The 24,647-nt window shown below is 35.0% G+C and overlaps 2 protein-coding genes across 5 annotated transcripts in view; both read right to left on the reverse strand.

The window, feature by feature from the left end:
* Positions 1-10,027: 10,027 nt before the first annotated feature.
* Positions 10,028-19,080, reverse strand: LOC125677312 (mucin-2-like). Of its 3 annotated transcripts, none has more exons than XM_048915319.2 (4): positions 19,015-19,080; positions 18,609-18,869; positions 13,016-14,167; positions 10,028-11,390 (listed from the first exon to the last, which is right to left on the reverse strand). In XM_048915319.2, the coding sequence occupies exons 2-4, from the start codon at positions 18,808-18,810 to the stop codon at positions 11,179-11,181; spliced, it is 1,566 nt and encodes a 521-aa protein (XP_048771276.1). In that variant the 5' UTR covers positions 18,811-18,869; positions 19,015-19,080; the 3' UTR covers positions 10,028-11,178. The 3 variants fall into 3 exon arrangements, with proteins under 3 accessions (XP_048771276.1, XP_048771277.1, XP_048771275.1); XM_048915320.2 differs by having other exon boundaries at positions 18,966-19,065; XM_048915318.2 differs by having other exon boundaries at positions 18,609-19,060.
* A 3,913-nt stretch (positions 19,081-22,993) lies between these two features.
* Positions 22,994-24,647, reverse strand: part of LOC125674254 (coatomer subunit beta-like) — a 34,857-nt gene continuing 33,203 nt past the window's right edge. For both annotated transcript variants that reach the window (XM_048911380.2, XM_048911381.2), the window contains exons 23-24: positions 24,168-24,323; positions 22,994-23,227 (exon numbers count right to left, since the gene is read on the reverse strand). In XM_048911380.2, the coding sequence (XP_048767337.2) occupies positions 23,162-23,227; positions 24,168-24,323 (222 nt within the window). In that variant the 3' untranslated portion in view covers positions 22,994-23,161. The remainder of the gene's footprint in view (positions 23,228-24,167; positions 24,324-24,647) is intronic.

A 24,647-nucleotide genomic window follows, 5' to 3' on the forward strand; every position in this document is an offset into this window, starting at 1 on the left:
ATCCTTCCCCTTTAACGTATTTTTAAAAAAAAAATACAGGTATTGATTATTCTTCATCTTTTTTCCCATTTACTTTTAAATTCATAATTCCTGGTTCAGATCCCAGGAAAAGGATATTTGCCGTATGTAGTGAAAATGCAGTTCAAATCTTTAAAAACCGTTTACAATTATGGACATGTACCGCATAACTAACCGGCATCATAACTTGGCATAGATCCAGTGCATTAAAACGATCCATTCTATTCATTTCTTATTAGATAATTTTGTAGTCACGTAGAAATAGGAGAGCCATGAGGAATGTTTGACCACCCCCCTCCTCATTTTTTCACAATGTTCAATTTCTGTTAGTTTTACAGACAAAGTTAGCAATTTTCAAATGCAAGGGAAGGTAGTTAGGTACCCCCCTCCACAAACACATCCACACTATTTTATAGTAGCATTGCTTGGAATTTTGAATTCAACGACGAGCGCTATTTCCCCGTACGATTTCAGAAATCAAGGTTTGGCGACTTCCCAGATCTTAAATTAGTTCTAACCCCTTTAAGGAATTTGAGGATCAGACATAACGAGATGAATTATAAGCTTTGTGTATTTGCTTGTCAAGAATTTTAGGTTATAATGAAGTCAACATCTCCTCCGGTTGCGCCCCGCTCTGTGAAAAACGATGCTACGTGCTTCATATGGTACATTAAATATTCCGAAGCATAGTTGGTTGTCTTTTTTTTTATATAAATCTAAATACAAAGTGCCTTATACGCACCCCAAATAGATCCGAGACTTGAATAAAAACCTATAAAAAGTACATGTTTGAGAAAATACTCCCCTTGAAATCAATCAATGGGCAGATATATTTATCACACTTTCCATATTGCAATAGTAAATTTACAGGTTTGAATGATATTTGATGCATTAATATTTTTTTCAAAATCATATATTCAAGTGTTTTTATGACAGTGTTAACGTGTTTAAAAGATATCAGTGTCTTCCTTTATTAGTTTAGAGTGCTTAAAATTTTAGCGGCCGAATTGTTGCTTGCATTGAAATTATCTTGTAGCATTTGCAACTATGTATATTGTGTATCTGTTTGATTCAGCTAAATAAAAATCAGAAAGAAAACTGAAGAAACATAATATATGATCATGAAATTTTGTTCAATGACACAAAATTCGTTAAACCTAAGCATGTACTGTGGTTTTATTTCTTTTCTTTCAATGTTGAAATTGAACTTTGGTTCATTTTTCAAATAAACGTTTTTCAACGTAGACAAACGAACTAGGGTTAAATTTCAAGTTGAAATTAACCCGATCTAGGTTAAAATTTGCCTGCTTCCTGGTTGAACCCTGACTTCTGACGAAATGTCATGAAATTAAAAAATGAAGTTACATTGTATTCTAGTGTTAAGTGCAAACATATTCATATCAGAGGAGCAAAGAGGACTAATTGAAATATTTCCTCTTGAAAAATGAGTCTGGTCCAATTTTGGTAAGGAAAAGAATGAGGGCGTACAAGGTGAGAAGACTTCCACGCTCTGTTGACAATAATTTATACATCTGTACATCTCAATTTGTCCAGAGTTCATAGGAAAGTGATATTTTGTTAGTGAAGTATCTGATTCCTTTATTCTGTTGAATGTTTTGCTGATTTAGTGGAAAATGGGTCAGCAACAGCCATGAAAATTGATTTATGAATGAATAAAATCTTCATTCTACATCAATTCTATATGAAAGCCTAACTTTTCTAAGGAAAAACATTATGCTTGAGCAAACTCTAAATATACATTGTATATGGATTATCTCCCTCATGCATAGCTCTTATCCTTGGACGAATTTGGCTCCACTTGTTTGGCACGCTGTTTTTGGCTATATTTAGATCTAAAACTTCATAGTTATTTCGGATTTCAAACATTTCGGTTGAGCATCACTGAAGAGACATTATTTGTCGAAATGCGCATCTGGTGCATCAAAATTGGTACCGTATAAGTTTTACATGGTTAAGGCGTTTATTTTTTCGCCAACCTGTGAGCTGCGGATGATTCGAAACCTGAGAGCTTTTTTTCTTCACATATCTTTTATATAACAATATTTATTATTTTGGTTGTTTTATTTTTCAGTTTGATGCAACATGGTTTTAGCCTACTTCATCATAATAAATTCAAAACGTGTATACATATACAGGTTATATTATAAGTTATTTTATTTTTTCCAAACTAAACTTGTTTTAAGTGTATGCACATATCATGTCGGTAAATGTGCTTAATTCTTTAATTAAGCACAACTGTATTCCAAAATCAGTACACCTAACACCTGAACAAGACATATTCTTAAACACATATGAATAGTATGTTTCCTTTTTTTCAATGTTTCAGAAAAATATTCTTGTGAAGTCAAAAAATGACCACAAACAATCAAAGTAATTTTTATAAAACTATCCAAACTTTAAGGGGATATAAAGAAGAGGCTTTAAGAAAAGAACAAATTCCATTCCCATGTAGATAAAATCTTGAGAATGGATTTGGCATATGGAATTATCAAAATATATATATGTATAAGAAATTTATTCTGAGCATATTTTGTATAGTATGTTGAAAATACTAAATCATTTACATGTATTTACAAGGTGAATATAACGTACAGTGATCAATCTCATAACTCCTAATCCACCAAAACTGATGGATGTTTGATTCATTCTGGATGATTTCAATGTGTATCTATATTACTTGGATTTCAAAACATTTCAGCATCATTGTAGGCTTTTTGTCCATTTCAAACCTTTTTTATTGCTACTGAAAGCTATTACTTCACACATTTTCTGCTTTAATCTTCCCTTTTAAAACACTTGACAAGTTTCCTACTGTACCCCTATTCATAGCAGGATGCCTGCATAGTAATATCACACATTGTAGTTCTTATAGATTTTGTAGGACACCCATCCTGTTAAAAAAAGTCTCTTTCATTGGACCACCATTACTGTTACAAGTTTTACTAAAATTGGCTCAGTGGTTCTCAATGAGGGTGTAACAATACGTTGATATTTTGTGATGCAGAGGGGTTCAATTTGATACATCAATACACATGTACATCTACTAAAGTATCGATTTTTTATACTTTCTGAAGCATATAATGTTCAGAAATTAAAGTATTTGCACGGCGGGTGTGACCGGTCAACAGGGGATGCTTACTTCTCCTAGGCACCTGATCCCACCTCTGGTGTGTCCAGGGGTCCGTGTTTGCCCAACTACCTATTTTGTATTGCTTATAGGAGTTATGAGATTGATCACTGTTCGTTATCTTCACCTTGCATAAAAAATATATGGCAGGATTCATCAAACATTCAAAAGAAAAGTCAAATTTCTTTTTCTAGCAATTAAAAAGAAAAATTCAAAATCTTTAATTTTGCTTTAATCTTACGTTTTAAAAAAAATTGAAATCTACATGTTCTTTCCTCAAAATAAAAAAAAATCAATTATGAAGAATCCAGCAAACGTCAAAACCTAAGATATCATGATATATATATTTATTCGAAATATTTCGACAATATCTTTTCCATTACAATTTACAGATCTAATTCTTGAGAAAAAGATAAAATCTGGGGGAAAAAATTGACAACTAAGACAAATATTAAACGTTATTAATATTGATTTAAGCCTTTGGTGAGCTAAACAATAACCTCAGTCCAGGTAAAAAAAAAAATATATGTTAGTACACCAAAATATCTGAAACCAATATATTTTATATATTTTCCTCATTTTGACAAATTTTAATCTCTGTTTTAATATAATCATTTAGTTGAATATTCATAAAATGTATTATGGATTATATTTTGTTGATTTTTCATAAAAGTTCATTCTAACATTTTTGGGAGATTTTTAAATTTGACATATTAATGTATCTGCAATTCATATATATTCTTAAATATATATGATTTAATTTTTAGTAACAAATACAAATAGGCCACCTTCATAATAGCATCACAAACATTTGTAATATATCTTGATCTGTATATCAACATGTTTAACACAATGCACATTATAATGACAAATGTCCAATTTCTCCATCTTCTTGCAGGGGTTTGATGAAACTATGTGGGCCAAAAATGTGAGGGTAGATTTTATTCATAATGTACACAAAATAAGGTTTGAGTCCTAGATAAATTATTGGTGTACATCAAAAGTTATGTATATATAGATCTTAACTTAAATCTACACTTCTCCCTTCATATTGTCTAGGTTACTAACATCACTAACCTAAAAGTTTAGTCCTTAAATTGGTATTTTCTTGTATAGAATTGAGAAAGAAGTTCTTGATATCCTTTCATGTTCTCCTAGACAGTTCGTTCTTTTCCTCTATGTATTTACCACAGTCAAGCTTACCCAGTATTTAAAACAGCTGCCTACAATAGTACATGAAACACAGACAGACACACCAATTACCAATGTTCAATCTATGCAAATTGTACACAATTGTCATCCTGAACACACTTCCTGTCAGATTTTGCACATCCTCTTTTAAAATCCTAATCAACTCAATGAATGACACTCAATACATAAACACACTCAACTAAGCCAACAAACAAATCTGCAGCATCCTGTACCATTTTTTTTAATTGAAAGTAGAATCGCATGCAAGGAAATCAAAACTCTCCCACATTTCATATTCACAAGTTTGAATTCCACACAAGGCACTTTATCAATGCAGAATAAATACCTTCATAAATCAATACAGAAATAAACAACATTGAAACTATTTGAATTCCATGATATTTAATGCTTGCATTATCCGTCATTTAATACTTGTAATTTTAACCTAATTCATGTTGCCAAATGAAACTATACAACATCCATTGACTAGTCATATCCAAATTAACTCTAAATTTGTCTGTTTTCTTTTATTTATAAGTTTTGTTTACATTCAAGAATATATTAAAGTAAAAGGTCACCAAAATCAACAAAAAGTGGAAATACTTCTGACTGTTCACAAACAATTAGAATTGCAAGTGTTCTATTTCAGGCCAAAATAAAAATATTGTTTGTTTCCCCTCGCCCGAGTGAGTCTGAGAAAGTCGCACTGACCCAAAAGTTTTTATTCCGTCATTCTGGTGAATTTTTTTTTATATATGGAAAATTTCAAGGTTGTTTCAGGTACAAATCAGTATTTTATAATTACCAGAATTGTCTATATCTTCCTTGGTTTCGATCTAAAAAAAAAAATACAAATAGAGGTGGTCTGCTAGATTAAGATGGAGAAATGTTGTCTACACGATGAGCGAAGAGACAAGAGACGTCGGGGCATCCGGGTGTGTAAGTTGTGTTCTTCAGTAGGGGGAAGTGTTGATATTTGGACGGGTGTGATATTTTCGACAGTCAATAAGTATTATATCCACGTATTCTCAATTCAAACTTATTTCCGATCCTGATACATTTAAAAACTGGAAAACACCTAATTATATGCGCATGTGTAACTCAGATATGATTGTTTGATTTAAATACATGACCTTGTAAAAGATGTCAGCACCCATTTTGTTTGATCGGCAAAATCAAGTCCTGTTGAAACGTTCTCTGGTAAAAGTTAGATCTACCGATAAGCCTACGATTAAAAAAGTATAAACATAATCGAAATCACTACCACATATGAATTAACATAATGTGCAAAAGCAAAAGCATAAAATGCCAGTGATCCACAAAATAAGCAGCAACCAAATTTACTAACTGTCTGAAGATATAACACCATGCGTCGGAAATAACATCATTGTCCATAGTTACAACATTCTACCTGACTTCATTTAAGTGTTAATATCTGGCATAAATAGCAGAATAAATCCGATGAAACCTGAGTGTTCGTAGAATCAACCGTTATACATGTACAATATGTCTATGTTCAGTGGTTAGATAATGAGCCTTTCTGAAATACATGGAGTACTGTCCGAAGTATCAACACCTTCCCCTAACTGCTAAACGTGGCAATCAAAGCAGAACTTTACGCAGGAACCGATTTTTCGAGTTTGACGAGGAAACGTAGAATGATGTGCTCCATGATGTTTTGATATCGGGCTTTGTTAATGGTCATGGGGGTTTCATACTAAATAAAATTCTGCTGGCTAAATTTTTTTTTACCTACCTACCTCCTCTGAAATTTAGGGTCGGGAGAGGGGAAACAAACATATTTTCAAGTATGGCCTCACCCCCTCCCCTTTCATTCAAGGACCCAACTACATGTATTAATACAAAAATGGATTTTTGGTATATGCTATGATTTCAAAATTTATTGTATATACCGACCGAGGGAATCGAACCCACTCCTTTTCCCATTCAAGAAATGGAAAATGTGTACCTTTACACCTGGTTAGTTGTAGATATTAAAATGTTAAAACCAACGTTATACCGACTATGATGAATTGACACAACTCCGACTTAACTGTCCTCTTTTAAGCATCTCTCTATGGGACTCTCCTTTAACTTACTGGCTTTGGGAAAAAAAATTAGGTAAAATAAACAAAATCAATATATCATTACAAAGTTAACTACGTTAAAGTATATACTATCTGATAACTAAAGATATATTCTAAATTTTGTCTTGTTTGCTTGAAGAAGAAAAAAACCCAAAAAACCAAAAACAACCCCCACCACCACCACCAAAAAGAAAAAACCAAACAAATCCAAAGCCATTTAAACTTCAGCCAATCAAATTGCAGCACATGTGCATGTATGTTTTTCAGAATTTCTGTATATACCATATTGTATAACCTCATAATAAATACCTATAACTTAATGTTTCAAATAATTTTGTTAAAAAACAAGGAAGTTATTAAGCTTTTTGTACCCCCAAATGAAAAGAACCACGATATATTGTCTTGACTACTAATATTTGTTGAGTTTCAAAGCATTTCATAAATCAAAGGCCTCCAGTGCCTCAGAGTCTACTCGTCCACGATTTCCAACAAGGGAGGGTATATACAGCACCATCTTACGAGCTTTAATAATGGTGAAACATGTACATGCAAAATTCGAAATTCAAGATCAAAGGTCACTATCCATGGTATCCACATTTATCGGTACACGTCAAATATCAAAACCTTACCGCAAACGACAAATCAGTAACAGCCCAGAAACAATTTGTAGCAGGTACCGATACAAATCATTCTCTTGAAGTCTTCAAATATCGTGATCGCATCTTCCTTCGTTTTGTTTACATGAAGTATTCCCGTGAAAATGTACCACGTGAGTATGTAAATGAGATTAACTCGTTCGTTTTTTATTTATTTACATTCTGGTAGAATATTAGTTCAAGAATTGCCATATCAATTATTTTCACGGAAAGTTAATGTTCGTTATCTTCACCTTGCATGTAATATATCAAGTAATAATGAAGTTGTTATTCATTTAACCCTCCTCTTCCGTATATTCAAGTGCAATTGAAAATATCATTATTTCGATAGCCTTCTTAAGTGCAAGGTAAAGATAACGAACAGTGATCAATCTCATAACTCCTACAAGCAATATAAAATAGATAGTTGGGCAAACACGGACCCCTGGACACACCAGAGGTGGGATCAGTTGCCTAGGAGGAGTAAGCATCCCCTTTTGACCGGTCACACCCGCCGTGCGCCCCACATCCCGATCAGGTAAACGGAGTTATCCGCAGTCAAATCAGTGTGCCAAGAACGGCCCAACAATCGGCACGAAACACGCCAGACAGCACCCGACCCAATGATAGGCTGCACCGACGAACCAGATCGCTACAACGACCACAGAATTTGCGAAATGCTGACCCCAATCGAGACCGCCGAAATCCCTGCACCATCAACCTGTCCGTCAGCAGCCCACCTCGACCCAAAAACTGACTACACCCAGAACAAGCTCTTGCATATCGAATCAGTTGAGATATATAAACACCACATGCAGGTGACAATGGAACACCGCCACATAAATGTGGGAAGTTGACGATGGAGAAGCCGAAACCATCCCGTTTGTCATACAGTTGAGTTATCAGTTTGCCGCTAACGTCTACCCTCAACAAAACATCCAAGTACGAAGCAGAAGTGGACGACTCTGTGGTGTCCTTTATTTCGAGCTCGCAGGGATATATCAAATCGACATATGAATGAAAGCTATCATTGTTAATTGACAAAACGTCATCGATATATCTAAAAGTCGAATTGAAGGTCACAGCGAGAGATTTTTTCTTCTCACGTAGAAGTTTTGAATAAATTCTGCTTCATATGAATATAAAAAACAGGTCAGCTAACAAAGGAGCACAATTCGTGCCCATGGAAGTCTTTCACCATTATTGTTTGGCTAAATTTGAATATTTCATACATAACTTTACTAATCATGTTAACAAATCTTAAACTCAATGAATGGCATGCAGTGTCTGCTTTCATATCTGCAGTCTCATCTCCAAACTGTATTCAGTTGCACACCCGCTATTGGCGCCTGATTCTAAAATATTTTCACATTTTTTCACCAACAATGTCTGTGTTCCATTGACAATTATTAAGAATTTTATGTGCGCGGCAATAATTTCATTTAACAAATCAATTAATATACACTGCTAGTCAAACTATATTCAGTTGCGTATGAGGGTGGTAGTGAACCGGTGATTCCACAGGACGGACCTGATGCCAAGGAGTAGCTCGTTATGCGAGTCGACTAAAAAATATGACAGTTAAAGCTATGTCAATTACATCAGTCATATAACTCATCGCAAGTGCACACATGTCCATGTAAAATGACCCTTGTTCCTCACAGTTAAACAACATGCCTGGCTAGTAACCCTAACAAGAGGTCCATGGGCCACATCACTCACTTAAGTCACCTTGGCCTATTGTTGTTCAACTGTTGTGATTTTTAAAAGATCTTTTTTTATCTTTATTCCCATGAAAATATTTTACCCCATTTTGGCCCTATCTCTATGAATGTTCTATTGAATCTTATACTTTCCAAATTAAAGTGTTGCTTTTAGTTGGATTAAACTTGACTGCCACTTGTGTTACCATCTTCGCTAGCAAAGAGTGACGATATATAGTATTCCTCTTTTCACCCTGAGAAACATCGAGTATAGTCACCCTTGGCTAGCAAAGATGTCTTGATAACAGTTATATCAAACTATAAAAAGACAAATTGAGTTTGTTGTATTTATATGGTTTTAAAACAAAGGGGAAAGTTTGAAACTAATTTAATTAAACCTATTACTATCACTCAGTTTATTAATTTATACAGGGCATGATCATATGTCAGATATTGGACTAGTGTATTTGGCGCGTCCAAGTGTCAATCATGGTCAATGCTTTCCATCAGAATTTTGCTGTAGTAATAAACACTCAAATGAGTTTGATTTTCTTAACTTTTTAGTTCTATGATTTTTATAAAAATAGCTTCGTGCCCAATCAAAAGATCAAAGGAATGTTTCAACATGTTCAAGCACTAAGCTTTTTAAAAGTCAACAAACTAAATAATGATAATACATAATATATTTTAGCTATTATATATAGATATATCATATTTTGCCCTAACCTGTTTATATTTATATGAGAAATCACAAATTTAGGTACAAAGATACATACCAGTGGTTTCCACTTATATGATAATTATTTGCTAAATAAATAATAATAATAAAAATCAGAGTTCCTCCCCAGTGTCATATATTAATCAGCTGTCAGACTTTTATCAACGACATGTATCATGTACATAATTTATATTCAAATTGTTAATATAATTGATTTTTCAATATAAAGAGCTCCCTCAATATATTGCCAAACTTGTGTTCAAGACCAGTGGGGGTGGCAATACAAAAAGAGGCCCACAAGCAAGTCTTTAGTCACAGTTTTTTTATTTCTTGGTTTACAGATCCGCGAACCCTAATTTCTGGGGAATCGGAAAAAAATAAAGTGCAAATTTCTACTTTCTTTTTTAATTCCGCCCATTCTACCCAACATGTCAAACTGAAAATAAAAATAAAAATAAAATGCATTTCAAAATTTACGAAGAAAATCGTGAAACGCAAACCAATTGATTTGTATTTGGTAATCACTATTTGTTTTGCAAAATATCTTTATTTCATATTTTTAAATACCATGTAAACAGATATGACCACTGATGACAGAAACGATACCTATATCGTTCTTGTCAATGAAACAGATGGTATTTCATCACTGAAAAAAGCATTGATAGAAATAAATATTTATCATACAATTGGCGATATTCTTGCTGCTAACATAGACACGAAATGCTGTGCTATTTGGGTGTTTAAGGATGAGGGGAAGGTACAGTTGTTAGCGACTTTAGATAGGATGTTCTATCGTTAAAGTGATAATGTCCTACGGTTTATAGTCAATGTATTGTGAACAATCTTCAAAGGGGGTAAAGGGGGTAAATATTAAATGAGTATCAAAATCCTTTTTTTTTTCTTTCTATTTATCTATTTTTTTTTTTAGTTGTTTTTTTTTAAATCAATTTCTCTATTGTCAATGAGTATTTGTTTTCGATATCATAGTCAATGTTTCCGAAATTATACTCTAAAAACCAGGCACGTAGAACCAGGGTGGAGGTGGGGGGTCCTACTTTTTTGATAAGTTCATTTTTTCTTTGTTTTTACTTACCCCCCCCCCCCATATATTTTGAATTCGAAGTTAGGGAATAATAACACTATTTAGGTTTCAATTCTTATTTCCATGCATTTGGGGTGTTATTATTATTATTATTATTTCAATTTTTTTTAAATTGCTTGCTTGTCAATAATTATTTGAAATTCCTCTCCGTTCTTTTAATTTCTTTTTATATCAAACAGTCCTTCCACCTGCCCTCCCACCCCCTTGAAAAATTATAGGCCTAATATTTGTCAGAAACTCTCAAATTTAGACCAATAGGTAATAACTTATTAATCTTCCGAAAACCCTTAATGTCGGCTTCAAATGAATTTATAAAACCGGAAAGCGATATAAATCCTACATGTATGTTACAAAGATTGCACAATCTGACTTCGAATCTGCTAATATGATAAATTTGCATCTGCTAAGGGACCGGTCAGTATTTATTAACGTCCACCGATATCAACATTTACTATTCCTGCATTCCATTTAATTATACATCCCGTTCACGAGATATCAACATTTACTATTCCTGCATTCCATTTAATTATACATCCCGTTCACGAGATATCAACATTTACTATTCCTGCATTCCATTTAATTATACATCCCGTTCACGAGATAGTCAATGCGAGAATAATGTCTACGCTGCCAGACTTCAAACAACTTCTTGCTGAAAATGACAACTATGGCTAACAAAAATATTGTCCCGAAACAGAACAATGCTATGAGACCTCCAATCATGGCATTGGATGGTTCCTGCTGGTCCGCTTTGTCAAGGCGACCGATGAATGTATTTTTGGTTGTATCTGAAATATAATAAGAGAGAGGCATTCATTTCCGTTGTTCCTTTTATGCAGAGAGACACGTTGGGTTACTTTCAGTTTTTCGGTAACATTAAAACCTCCAAAGCGAACACCCCGACGCTTTAATAACATTTGTAAACACTACTATACATGTAAACACGTAATACTATGAACAACGGGCGGTCAAAATTTCTGGGAGAGCATTGTGCGCTATTGGGTGTTGTTCCATGTTAACAAACACTACAGAAATACGATAGACATATATAGCTAAGAAAATTCTTTGCAAACCGCAGTATGATTATCGCATGAGATCGCCCTCGCTTTGGAAAGTCCCTCCATCAAATTTTCTCACAAACCTCATGCCATCTTAGGGTGTTATTTACAGAAATTTTAAATATTTCGATAAGCAATAAGCTAAAGTTGGCATTCATTTTATTGTGAACGATAAAGTTGAGAGCCTGTTTACGAATGCGCGGGAGGATATCTCTCATAAACCACGGAAACTGGTAATTGTGTCTGTAATGATAGCGTGCGGTATGGGTCTATGTCACATCACCCACTACCCCTAATAAAAAACAACACAAGGAAAGTAACATGTTTTATCGTCAATAAATCCTGACCATAAAGTAATGAACTGTTGAATATTCCTGATTGTATGCGTTGATGAGGATTATTTTTATATGGCGGATCAATGGCATATGTATTGAAATTACGGGATCAGAAAGAATTGAGTTGGCTGACGAAAAAGGCTGACTTTCAGAGCTATTTGACTCGAAGTAAAAATTCGTTCCATTCCCTTTGTTTTAAATAGGAAGTACTATGGTATAGGCCCCAACTATCATATCATTACAGACAAAAGTACCGGTTCGACTTCGTGTGGAGAAACTTTAAATTTTAGCAATTTTGCTACAAGATTTATCTTCGTTGAAATAATTAGTATTTTCTCGTGTTTTGTTTCACTTCAGGCTTGACCAGTGACAGTAGCTCAGTGGTTGATTGATTGAATATTGTTTTGCGTCCCTCTCGGGAATATTTCACTCATATGGAGGTGAAGGGCTGCAACATTTAGGTCTATGCTCGGCGTTTATGGCCACTGATCAGGGAGGGATCTTTATCGTGCCACACCGGCTGTGACACGGGACCTCGGTTTTTGCGGTCTCATCCGAAGGACCGCCCCATTTAGTCGCCTTTTAAAACAAGCAAGGGGGGTACTGAGGACCTATTCTAACCCGGATCCCCACGGGATAAAGCGTTTGCTTCGTAAATGGGAAGTCGTGAGTTCGATCCTCGCTCGTGCCATGGCTGCGTCAAACCTAAGACGTAAATAAAGGTAGAGATTACTCATTCGCCAAACGCTCTGCATTGTGTAGTGAAGATCATGGGTCTTTTGGGTATGACATTTAAAACCGAGGTCTCGTGTCGCGGCAGGCGTTGACACGTTAAAGAACACTCACTGATGCGGCTGTAAGTGCTAAGCATAGGTCTAAATTTGTTATACGTCACCTACAAATGCTAACGTGAGTGAACAATTCTCAACGGGACGTAAAACAAATAAACAAACAAAATGAAACACTTCACACTTACTAAGATCCGCTGAGGTATTGGTTATATTTGTATTTCACACTTACTAAGATCCGCTGAGGTATTGGTTATATTTGCGTTGAAGGCCTCAGTCGGCAAAGTTGTTGATATTGTCTCTCTTGTGACAGACATTGATGCGTTATTAGATGGACCTTTCGTGGATAGTAAAGATGACTGAGGACGTTGTGTTGTTTTTGAAGATTTGGTTGTTGATAATGGAGATAATGAGGATGAGGATGGTGATAATTGTACAGAAATAAATGGTTGTGTTGATATTGGCGGTGGTTTAATCTGTGCAACTGTCGAGTTTAATAACGAATCGTGAAGTTCTGGCAATGTAGTGTTCAGAAGCTGACTCGTTTCCTTGTTGGTCAAGGATTCAGCAGTTGTCACATTACTTGCTATAGAATCCGAATGAACTGTGACGTCACTGGAGTTGGTAGTGGTGGTGCCACTAGATATCATGGGCCGACTCCCCTGACTTGTGGATGACACAGTCGTACCATTAGGAGACTTCGTCATTACTACAGAAACCGTTGTTCGTGTTGATGTTGTGTTTAGAAGCTGGTTGCTTGTAGCATTGGTTGCAATAGATTTGGTTGTTGGCGCAGTAGTTGCTGTTGATGAGTTTGTTGGTTTTGTTTTTGTTGTCGGCGGCGGTGGTGGTGGGGGTGTTAGTGGTGATTCCTTAGATGTAGATGGAGAAGTACTTGTTGTTGATGGTCTTTTCATCGATGATAGAACAGGTGCTGCTGTTGGACTTTGTGTTGTTTTTGTCGTTGTTGTTGTTGTCCTTGGTGCGACTGTTGTTGTTGTCTTTGGTGCGACTGTTGTTGTTGTCTTTGAAGCGAATGTTGTTGTCTTTGGTGCGGCTGTTGTTGTTGTCTTTGGGGCGACTGTTGTTGTTGTTCTCTTTGGAGCAAATGTTGTTCTCTTTAATGCGGCTGTTGTTGTTGTCTTTGAGGCGAATGTTGCTGTTGGTTTCTCTGTAATGCTGGGTGGGGTCGGCGGTGCTGCTGTGACTGATTTTGTGTTGGTATTAGACTCAGCTGAAACCTCGTGCTTTTTATCAATAGCGTATGTCACTGTGCCATCTTTGTCCTCAAAAATACACTCCTGTTCTTGAGTACACGCCAGCAGAAAACAGTTCGTGTTCGACTGGTTCTGTGTGCTGTCAAATACCACCACAGAACATTTGTCTGAAAGAGAAGTTTTAGAGTCATTTGTATATTTACAATACATCAATATCAACATAAGAGATATATTAAGAGTAATAGTGACGTGTGCTTTGGGCTTTGAAGATAAAAAAAAGTGACCCAATGTCATAAATTCAATAAAAATACAAAACTAGAAGATGGGCAAACACGGACCCTTGGACATATCATAGGTAGGTCAGGTGTCTAGGAGGAGTAATGCATTGAAATCATAATAAATAGTCTATATAACGAACAGTGATCAATCGCGTGATTCTTATAAAGAATACGAATTCACGAGAATGGCAAACACAGACCTCTGGACATATCAGATTTGATTTGATTTGATGTTTTCCGCCACACTCAACAATTTTTCAGTTATATGGTGACGCCCAGTTTTTATTGGTGGAAGAGAGAACCCAGATACAATGCACCTGGGAAGAGACCACCGACCTTCCGATGGACATATCAGAGATGGGATGTATATACATATATTGTACTAAGAAACCATTAGATTAGTTACCCTTGTGGAATCATCATTGTTTCGTTTCGGGGGGGGAGGGGGGCAGGGGGCGGGGGGGGCGGGGGGTCAATACTTTTGAGTAACCAAACTTTTTACAAGTTACTGGGGACGTAATTTTCTGGGTACCTTAAATCAAATGTACGCTACCTGTCGAACCGACACTCACAGAAAACCGATACATTTAAAGGCATGGTCGTGTTGGATTGTACTTGGTTATAATTGTGATTGTGCAATTATGATACGACTCTGGCAGTCTGCTTATATTTACCTTATGCATACATTATATAACATTAATAAAAATAAAGTAATGATTCTTTCTGAAATAAAAACTCTATTATTGTCTACATAAAATCAACAGCCTGGCAAACAGATACATAATGCAATCGGAATAAAAAAGGGAATCCAGGTTTGCAAAAAAATCAAATTGCGTATATATTTGTGTTTGTGGGGATGTAAATTCATGAGTAAATGTTATCCACAGAAACCATTTTGACTATACCCGCGAACATTGATGATTCCACATAAAAAAAACACACTGATTTTGACTACAAAATTAGTAATCTCAGCGAGATTCGTCGAGGCTGGATATTTGGACTGACGCCTCTGAGGCGTCAGTCCAAATATCCAGCCTCGACGAATCTCGCTATTACAAAATTAGATGATTGATCACTGTTCAATATCATCGTCTTTCAACGAAATACACACAATTTCTATAATGTTTCAATGCTAAAAAGTCATATCCAAAAAATAACATACCACCTAAACTGAAAAATCTTGACAATGCGGGGGCTTGCTCTGTGTGTGGTCTGTTTTTAAATCGAGGCAGGCTTCAAACGGGTTGATGTTGCAGGGATTAAGGCAGTTTCATGTGGGGTCGGCGTTTCGAAAATTCTGTGATTGTTATGACTATCTACTTTGCCAGTACGGCCTGTCATTGTGTCAAATACTGTCCGACGTGTTTCATATCGATTGATGGGCCATTCATTATACACTAATTTTGGCTGTCGATCGCTCCGTTTGCCTAATCAAAATAAGGGGTCACGACGGATGTGACCAGTTGACAGAAGATGTTTACTCCTCATAAGCACGTAGACACGTGATTCCACCTCTGGTATATCCACCTCTGTATATCCACCTCTGGTATATCCACCTCTGGTATATCCATCAGTGCGAATTTCCCTAATTCTCTATTTTGTATTCCTTATAGTTTTGAAAATGATCACTGTTTGTCGTATTCACCTCTTCATACCAGTGAAAAGTCTCGCCAGAAGCCTATGACTTCATGTTTAATAGTGAAAAGAACTACTTTGGAACTTCTTTGACATTTTCATGAGAGAAGTTTACGTGTATTGTTATTCCACCTCTGGTATATCCATTGATTCGTGTTTGCCCAACTCTCTATTTTGTATTGTTTATGAACAGTGATCAGGTCGTGTTATCGCGACCAGATTACCATTTGTCAATTCTTATAATTAAAACGACGATAACGACAGATCATATGACAATGATTTCCGGGTTAACACTAATGATCAGATCCTTCTTTAACATCAAACATTGACCTACCATATGAAAGGTGAAGATAACGAACAGTGATCAATCTCATAACTCATATAAACAATATAAAATAGAGAGTTGGGCAAACACGAATCACTGGATATACCAGTGGTGGGATCAGGTGCCTAGGAGGAGTAAACATCCCCTGTCACCCAGTCACATCTGCCGTGAGCCCTATATCTTAATCAGGTAAACGGCCTAATAATCGGTAGGAAATAAGTCAGACATTATTTCACCCAATGAGACATGTAGGTTGTATTGGAAAACTAGATTGTTATAACGACCATAGAATTTGCAAAATGCTGACTCTAAACGAGACTGTCGAAACCCCTGCATTTTCAACTTGTTTGTCCGTATCCTGCATCAATTCATAAACTTGTTATACGCAGATCAAACTCTTGTGTACGAATCAGTTGAGAGATATAAACACCACATGCAGTTGATAATGGAATATTGCTACATAAATATGGGGAGATGACAATGGAGAAGCTGAAATCATCCGGTTTATCATAAAGTTGAGTTGTTAATTTGATATCTAAGTATGATGCAGAAATGGACGACTCTGTGGTGTCTTTTATTCGAGTTCACAAGGATATAGCAAATCCATGCAAATTATCATTGTTAACAGATAAAACGTCGTCGATATATCTAAATGTCGAATTGAAGGCCACATCAAGATATTTTTTTCTTCTCACGTTGAATTTTTTAAAATAAATATATTTCATAAGAATATTAAAACAGGTTAGCTAACAAAAGAGCATAATTCGTGCCCATGGGAATTGTTACAGACTGTTGGTAGACCTGATCACCAAAGACTATGAAGATATTGTCAATTTAGAACTCCAGCATATTTTTAATTTCATCTTCAGAGTACTTGTGCGTAGAATCAGAGTGGTGTTTAACAAAGTAATTTTTGGATTACTGATCACTAGATATGAATGTTTCCGTTTTTCATTTTTGTTGAAGAATCCACTGTCTATGATGTCAAAAAGTCTAGTCTTTAATTTATCGAGAGGAATGGTCACCTAAAGTGTTGAAAAGTCATACGTTTTATAGCTGTTAATTTGAGAAAAGCTTAGCGATTTCAAGTTTACTAAACGTTCTTTAGAATTTTTTTAAATCCACATTTGATTTACACTACTTCTGGCATATACAGTTACACAATACGTTTGAAATTTCTCCTTCACATTTGTTAAAATTTTCGTGAGGAGCAAATATAGAGGCTTGGTAGAGCACTTACTGGATCCAGCTATGTATCTTTGTTTGTAAGGGTTTTTATGAAGTTTAGGAATCCAGTATACGTACGGTAACTCATTTTCACCCGCCCCATTGACTGGAATATTAAATGCGTCTAAAACTGAAGTATCGTTTTGAAGAATTTCATCTTTTGAAAGGGAAGTACCGATTACCATAAGTGGAAGTAATGCCAAGTTCGTTTAAAATACAGTTGTAATAATGAGCCTTACAATTGAGTCATGTTAATCTATAATGTCTAAAAGACAATGTTGTTACAAATTTTGTCAGCTGGAACGAAAACATATTCCTCATGTAATCTATGCAAGGTGAAGATAACGAACAGTGATTAATCTCATAACTCCTACAAGTAATTCTTTTATCACTTCTGGTCCACTAAACATGGAAGGATAGATGGCACGTACTTTTCGTTTGAGGTGTCTAATATGGGATCTTAATATTCCTCTTATACTTTCATTCTGACAACGTATCAATTAGTTCTTCTTTTTCATATTTAGCCCATCCTCTGGCATAATCCTCGATAGAATTCGTATTAGAGAAGAAGTTTTGTCGCGAATTGAAAGAGGTTCTCTGTATTTAGGACCTTCTAGAATAAGTGACAATTACCCAACCCTTAACACTAAACCCACAATATTATAAATGAATAAATACATAATACCCACAATACGTATTGATGTTTACTGCGATGAAAAATTATTACAGTTGATGATGATAGCAAGCTATTGCAGTCCATTTCAATAACAAGATATTGTAGATTATAAACAATAACAAGCTATTACAGTCTATGAAAATAGCAAGCTACTGCAGTTTATGACAATAACAAGCTATTACAGTCTATGAAAATAGCAAGCTACTGCAGTTTATGACAACAACAAGCTATTACAGTCTATGAAAATAGCAAGCTACTGCAGCTTATGACAATAACAAGCTATTACAGTCTATGAAAATAGCAAGCTACTGCAGTTTATGACAATAACAAGCTATTGCAGTCTATGAAAATAGCAAGCTACTGCAGTTTATGACAATAACAAGCTATTGCAGTCTATGAAAATAACAAGCTACTGCAGTTTATGACAATAACAAGCTATTACAGAAATACGTTTAGCTTAGTTTTACCTGTCTGGCAGCAAGCTTGTTGACAATCCTCCTTACTGCTGGCGGCAGATTCGGACAGATATCGAGGGTCCTTGTCTGTTCTGAGACTGTCAACGTTGACCCACTGGTTGTCCACCGTGTCTACTACGTCACAATGGGTGGTACTCACGTAACTGACGGTCCAAAAATTCACAAGGATCACTAAGACACTTCCCAGTGTCATGGTAGTGCATGAAATGTGGACATCCGAATTTTATCAATCTCTAGTCCATTCAGTTATATCTAAAACAATATCAATATCAAAACTTATTTACACTTTCAATTTTCCTTGAAGACAACATCTGAGATATAAATAACATATACAGTATGTCTTTTCACCCTATAATCTTTTTAAACAGTTTTTATATCGTATACGTAATATCTTCACCTCTAACTTCAAGCACGTGTGCAAGAAATCAAGGCGAGTGATTGATGTTTTATTTTGCCGTCCAACAAAACCATGCAATTGTGATGGGAGAGCACAGCTGGCACGACGCGTGTACGGGAAATCAATTATATCTATACAATATACAATGTACATCTATAGTTTATGAAAAATCAATATTTATAAAACTATGATTATGAAAACTTAAAAAGGATTTCACCAAGATTAATTATAAACAATTCCTTATATAAATTCTGAATATGATCTGTTTCTAAGGTTAATTATGAAAATGCCTGTTTTGTTGTTAGATCTACATGTATAATTAAACGTCAAGTTCTCTACTTCTTTTCTGCTGGAAATATCGAAATTAAATCTTTTTTACACCCAGTATGTATTTGAAAATGACAAATGATATATCTTCATAGGTTTTCTAGTTTGACATGCAAATTATTGACAAGTGCTTGTAACGGTAGACGGTCAACATATGTAGTGCTATATTGAGCGACACGACTGGAGACCACGTGTTGCAAGGACTGAAACGGTCAATACTCACTGTGCCTCTCCGCTCGATGTGACTAGTGTCACACGAAGATTTGTGAGTCATATCCTTATTCATGCAGGTTACAGAAAGAGATGAAAATCTGTCATCTGACGAGTATCACTATTTCTGTGAGTTTAAATACACTCCCTATAATGCATGTACATTGTACTTCCTGACTACTGTAAGAACTAATCTGACAATGGAGATCGTTCGAAAGCCCATTGAGCTCATTTTCATAGCTAAAAAAATAAATAAATACGTAACTTTCGCGTTACAACGCGAAATTTTCACGAATTAACGTGAAATTTATAAACGTGTAACTTTCGCGAATTAACGCATATATGTAACTTTCGCGAATAAACGCGTATTTTTCTCGTTATAGCGCGAAATATTATATATGAACATATTTTTTTAAAACAGGAGAACTATATACACACGTTAACACGCCTACATTTTACACACGCATATTTCAGAATGTTTGACAAATAATGCCGAATGTATACTATCAAAATTTTATTGAATACACAATAGAATCCATATTTGTAATTGATGTATGCCAGTGTTGTTAATAACAGCTTAATTTTAAAATTTCTTCCATTGCAATAAAGTCTTTAATTAAGGGAGATGGACACGATTTGAGCCGAAAATTTTCAAATTTTATTTTTCCATTTTTAATGTTTAGTACGCTTAACTAAGGTATTTGTAATTGTTATAGCAAAATTAGAATATCAGTTGTCAAGGTACATGGGAGGTACAGAGCTCACAAATCTTTGTTATGTAAACAAGGCTCGTGCCGTGTTCTTGTTTACATAGGTTAAATATATAAGTAGGAGTTCGTTTTTTAAAAAGCAGGGTTTTTTTTCAATTCACAAGTTAATTCTTAATACAAGTGTTTGGCACATGTCCTTTTCATTTTAAAAACATGGTATTTTCTATAAAGCTATCTATGTGTAAACAAAAGCATGGCACGAGCCTTGTTTACATTTCAAAGAATTGCGAGTGCTGTATCTCGCTTGTAGCTCATCAACTTGGCTGACCATTAGAAATACTTTATTTAAGCATCGTAAAGAATAAAAAATAAAAAATTTCAGCTCAAATAGTGTCCATGCCCCTTTAAAATATCACAGAATTTCAAACTATTGGATTATCAACACTACATCTCTGAATTATTTCATGAAGTAAACAATGTTTAATTTACAGTTTCTTTTGATTCATTTGATAACCTGAAAAACCGCTAAGAATGTCTCTAGAAAGCACTTGGTGACCTGAGTCATTTTCTTCCAATAAAAGTTTTAAAGGTGCATTCAGAGTACTACCATTGGTTGACATAAGTTACCATTGGCAAAATTTCTTACCATTGGTACGACAATGGTACCAATGTTTGCCAAAAAAATTTACCAATGGTAAACATTTCTGCAGCCAACCTAGAGCTCTGTTAGTATTGGTAATTCTATTCATGGCGTAATCAAAAATGGCGGGCATCGCGTACACGCTGAAAGAAACCGATTTTGTGTCACATCTTCCCCCTTATAAATCCTCGCAGGCATCAACTAAAGACAATTTCAGACATATTGCTTCAAACATACCCCTGCATAGATGGAAATGGGTTTAAAGACATCAAGTGTAAGTGATATGGTGTAGCAATCTCCCAGTCTAACCAATTTCGTTAGATGATCTATACTCGTGATGTTTTACAAGAGAAAATACATCTTCGTTAGCCAAAGGGTTTTTGGTCCACCCCGCTTCGCATTTATTGACCGAAAACTCTTGGCTAGCGAAGATGGAGAAAATAATCTGCAGGAGAAAGTAATTACATGTAATAGGACTTTAAAATATATTTCTAAACGCATCTTCTTGGTGTAAAATTATTCACAAAGGTGATACGAGAGTTTATCTTTGATATTTCGTACTAATTGATCAGCTAGTGGTATACCAATGGTACCATTGCTGGATTTCTCACCATTTGTAACCCAAACTCGTTCAGAGTGCACAAGGATCCAATGGTACCAATGACTTAAATATTTATTATTGGCAAATCGGTGATGGTCCCATTGGGTTTACTCTGAACGCACCCATTGTGTCCCTTGGCAGTCATCGTTTGGAAAAAACCTACAGAATTCTCTCGGCAACCTTTGTAACTTACTGTTTTATAATCATGTCATTTGATATGCTTTTGGTTTAATGACTGGAGGGTTTCTATTTACCGTGTTTTCACAGCATCTGAAATCATGGTTAAAACGAAGTAAATACGTTCAATGTAATAGTTATTGAATATTTACTTCGGTGTATCTTGATTTATTTGGACGAAGGGCGGTGATGAGTGCAAAGCAAATAAATCGACATACACCGAAATAAATAAACTATAACTTACTTATGTCATGACCAATTAGAAATATATCTGTCATGTGACTAGAGGTTATTGCATGATTTTTTTAATTACCCCAGCGAAAAGTAAAGTTTTTGTCAGGTAATCACTAGCGTAATTTCCTCTTCCCGCCATGCATGTTAATCGCGCACTTATCGCCCAATAATTGGTGAGAGTGAATGTGTTTGATCAGGGCACATCAACTATGAACATTGGCGGTTTACACGATTTGGGTGTACATTCTTTATTCAATGATGATCATGAGGATTTTCTCACAAGCATATGATGATCAAACATTTCCTGAAATTAAACCGAGAGATGACAAAATGGATATCACGGCTGCGGGCCTAGATCTCGCGAATTCTGAATCCTTAGTCCAAATAAATCAAGATACACCCAAATAAATATACAAGAAATTGTCACTGTCAGGTGGTGTTCAATAATTTATTTACACAGCAGTTTTAAAAAAATATGCAAATGATGGTCGCGCCCACTGGTGTATCTCCAGTTATTGTACACTTTTTATAAAAGGAAAATTACAACACAGCCATGGTACAAGTGTAATATGTTTGCAACAATGAGATAACTAATGAACCAGTAAATACTTAGTTGTAGCATCCTGCGCAGTTGTACTTATAAAAATTAAATACAACTTTTCTACTTGAACCATTTAATTTTGATAAGTCCCATGAGGGTGGAGCTACTAAATAGTTCAAAACATCCAGCTACTAGAAGATGTACATGAACAACTTACTGAACGATACCCGACCTTTAAATCCAGTTCCTCATAATTCAACAATAGTTACTCCAGTTTGTGATAGAAGTCTTTCTTTATTCACCTCAAAGCCAGGTGCAGGGGAACATAACATTTTATTATTCCCCAGTTGTTGGATCTTTACTATTTGTAATGCACAGAAATATTTGCTTGTATAATAAAACTTTAATAGTTCATTTACTTTGTTGCATCTCAGCCAAACAAATAGCTCCGAATCACATAATAACAACTGATAAAACACATAAGAGAAACTCTTGGAAGTACAGTTGTTGAATTCTATGACAAAAAAGGTCAACATGTGTTTACATACATGTATGTTTATTTCTTGTTATCAATCAGAGGGTAGACAATACATTCCAAAACAACAATTCATGACATTGTATTTATAATGTCATAACTACAGTTCATTCTATACATCACAGTCCACAATACATTCCTCTACACATCACTGTCCAGAAGGCCCTGCACATCACTGTCCCTTGGGGAACGCCTTTTGCGATAAATTAATCTTGTCTCCCATACTCAATGCCATGCCCTAAAAAACACAACAAAATATCATGTAGATGCAAGTTTCACAGTAAATAATCTTTAAATAATAATGATTTACATTTACATGCATTTTGTAGTAAATACTAAATGCTGCTGTAAACACTAAATGTGAATTAAAATACAGCAATAAACACTTAACAGAATGTAAAATACTGCTGTAAACACTTAACAGAATGTAAAATACAGCAAAAAACACTTAACAGAATGTAAAATACGGCAATAAACACTTAACAGAATGTAAAATACGGCAATAAACACTAAACAGAATGTTAAATACGGCAATAAACACTTAACAGAATGTAAAATACGGCAAAAAACACTTAACAGAATGTTAAATACGGCAATAAACACTTAACAGAATGTTAAATATGGCAATAAACACTTAACAGAATGTAAAATACGGCAATAAACACTCAACAGAATGCAAAATACGGCAATAAACACTTAACAGAATGTAAAATACGGCAATAAACACTTAACAGAATGTTAAACACTGCAGTCAATATTCAACATGAATGTAAAATACTAGTCTTTATTTAACATGAATGTAAAATACTAGTCTTTATTTAACATGAATGTAAAACACTAGTCAATATTTGACATAAATGTAAAATACTAGTCTTTATTTAACATGAATGTAAAATACTAGTCTTTATTTAACATAAATGTAAAATACTGCAGTAGACACTATTAAAATGATGTACATGTACATAAAAACTTAACCCTTTGATGGGAAGAATAACTGGTATTGGTTTTTGTTGATACAGTAAGAACAAAAGTTTTCAACCAATCAAAATCAGTGTATCATAATCAATTTAACCAATATGAAATGACATGAAGATCACCAGTAAATCAGAATACTATTAATTGATCTATTAGGTAATTAACAGATCCTAATCATACCCTTAATACATAATTCTGCCTACCTGACTCTTGGCTCTAATTCGGATGTGACCTTGAACTGGCGAATCATTCGACAAGTGAGCAGGTTTCTCGATACTCAGATTGGCTAACACATTCTCTCCAAAGATGGACTTCGCATACATGTTAGCAGCCATAAATCCACAGTCTCCTTGTAATGCCTAAATAGAAGACAAGTCAAATCAGGATGAGAAAAGATTACATTGCTTCTTATAAAACTGAAACATCACTTTCAATATTCAGTGTACAATCAAATATTTCATTTCTCTACAAATGCAAAGGAATACTTTGAGCCCTTTCTTTCCAAGAATTTTTTTTTCCTGATACTATATACAGGTTTATTTTAATTCAGTCTGAGAATGGCTGACAACTGTGGTACCTAGATACAGGTGTATTTTAATTCAGTCTGAGAATGGCTGACACCTGTGGTACCTAGATACAGGTGTATTTTAATTCAGTCTGAGAATGGCTGACACCTGTGGTAC

This window comes from Ostrea edulis, chromosome 3, assembly GCF_947568905.1.
Source record: "Ostrea edulis chromosome 3, xbOstEdul1.1, whole genome shotgun sequence".
NCBI lineage: Eukaryota > Metazoa > Mollusca > Bivalvia > Ostreida > Ostreidae > Ostrea > Ostrea edulis.

Coding starts and splice junctions, on each gene's coding strand:
- LOC125677312 (XM_048915319.2), bottom strand. CDS start 18,810: ATGACACTGGGAAGTGTCTTAGTGATCCTTGTGAATTTTTGGACCGTC. Junction 14,168..18,608: donor ACAAGCTTGCTGCCAGACAG/GTAAAACTAAGC, acceptor CTTCTCTTTCAG/ACAAATGTTCTGTGGTGGTA. Junction 11,391..13,015: donor CAATACCTCAGCGGATCTTA/GTAAGTGTGAAA, acceptor ATTATATTTCAG/ATACAACCAAAAATACATTC.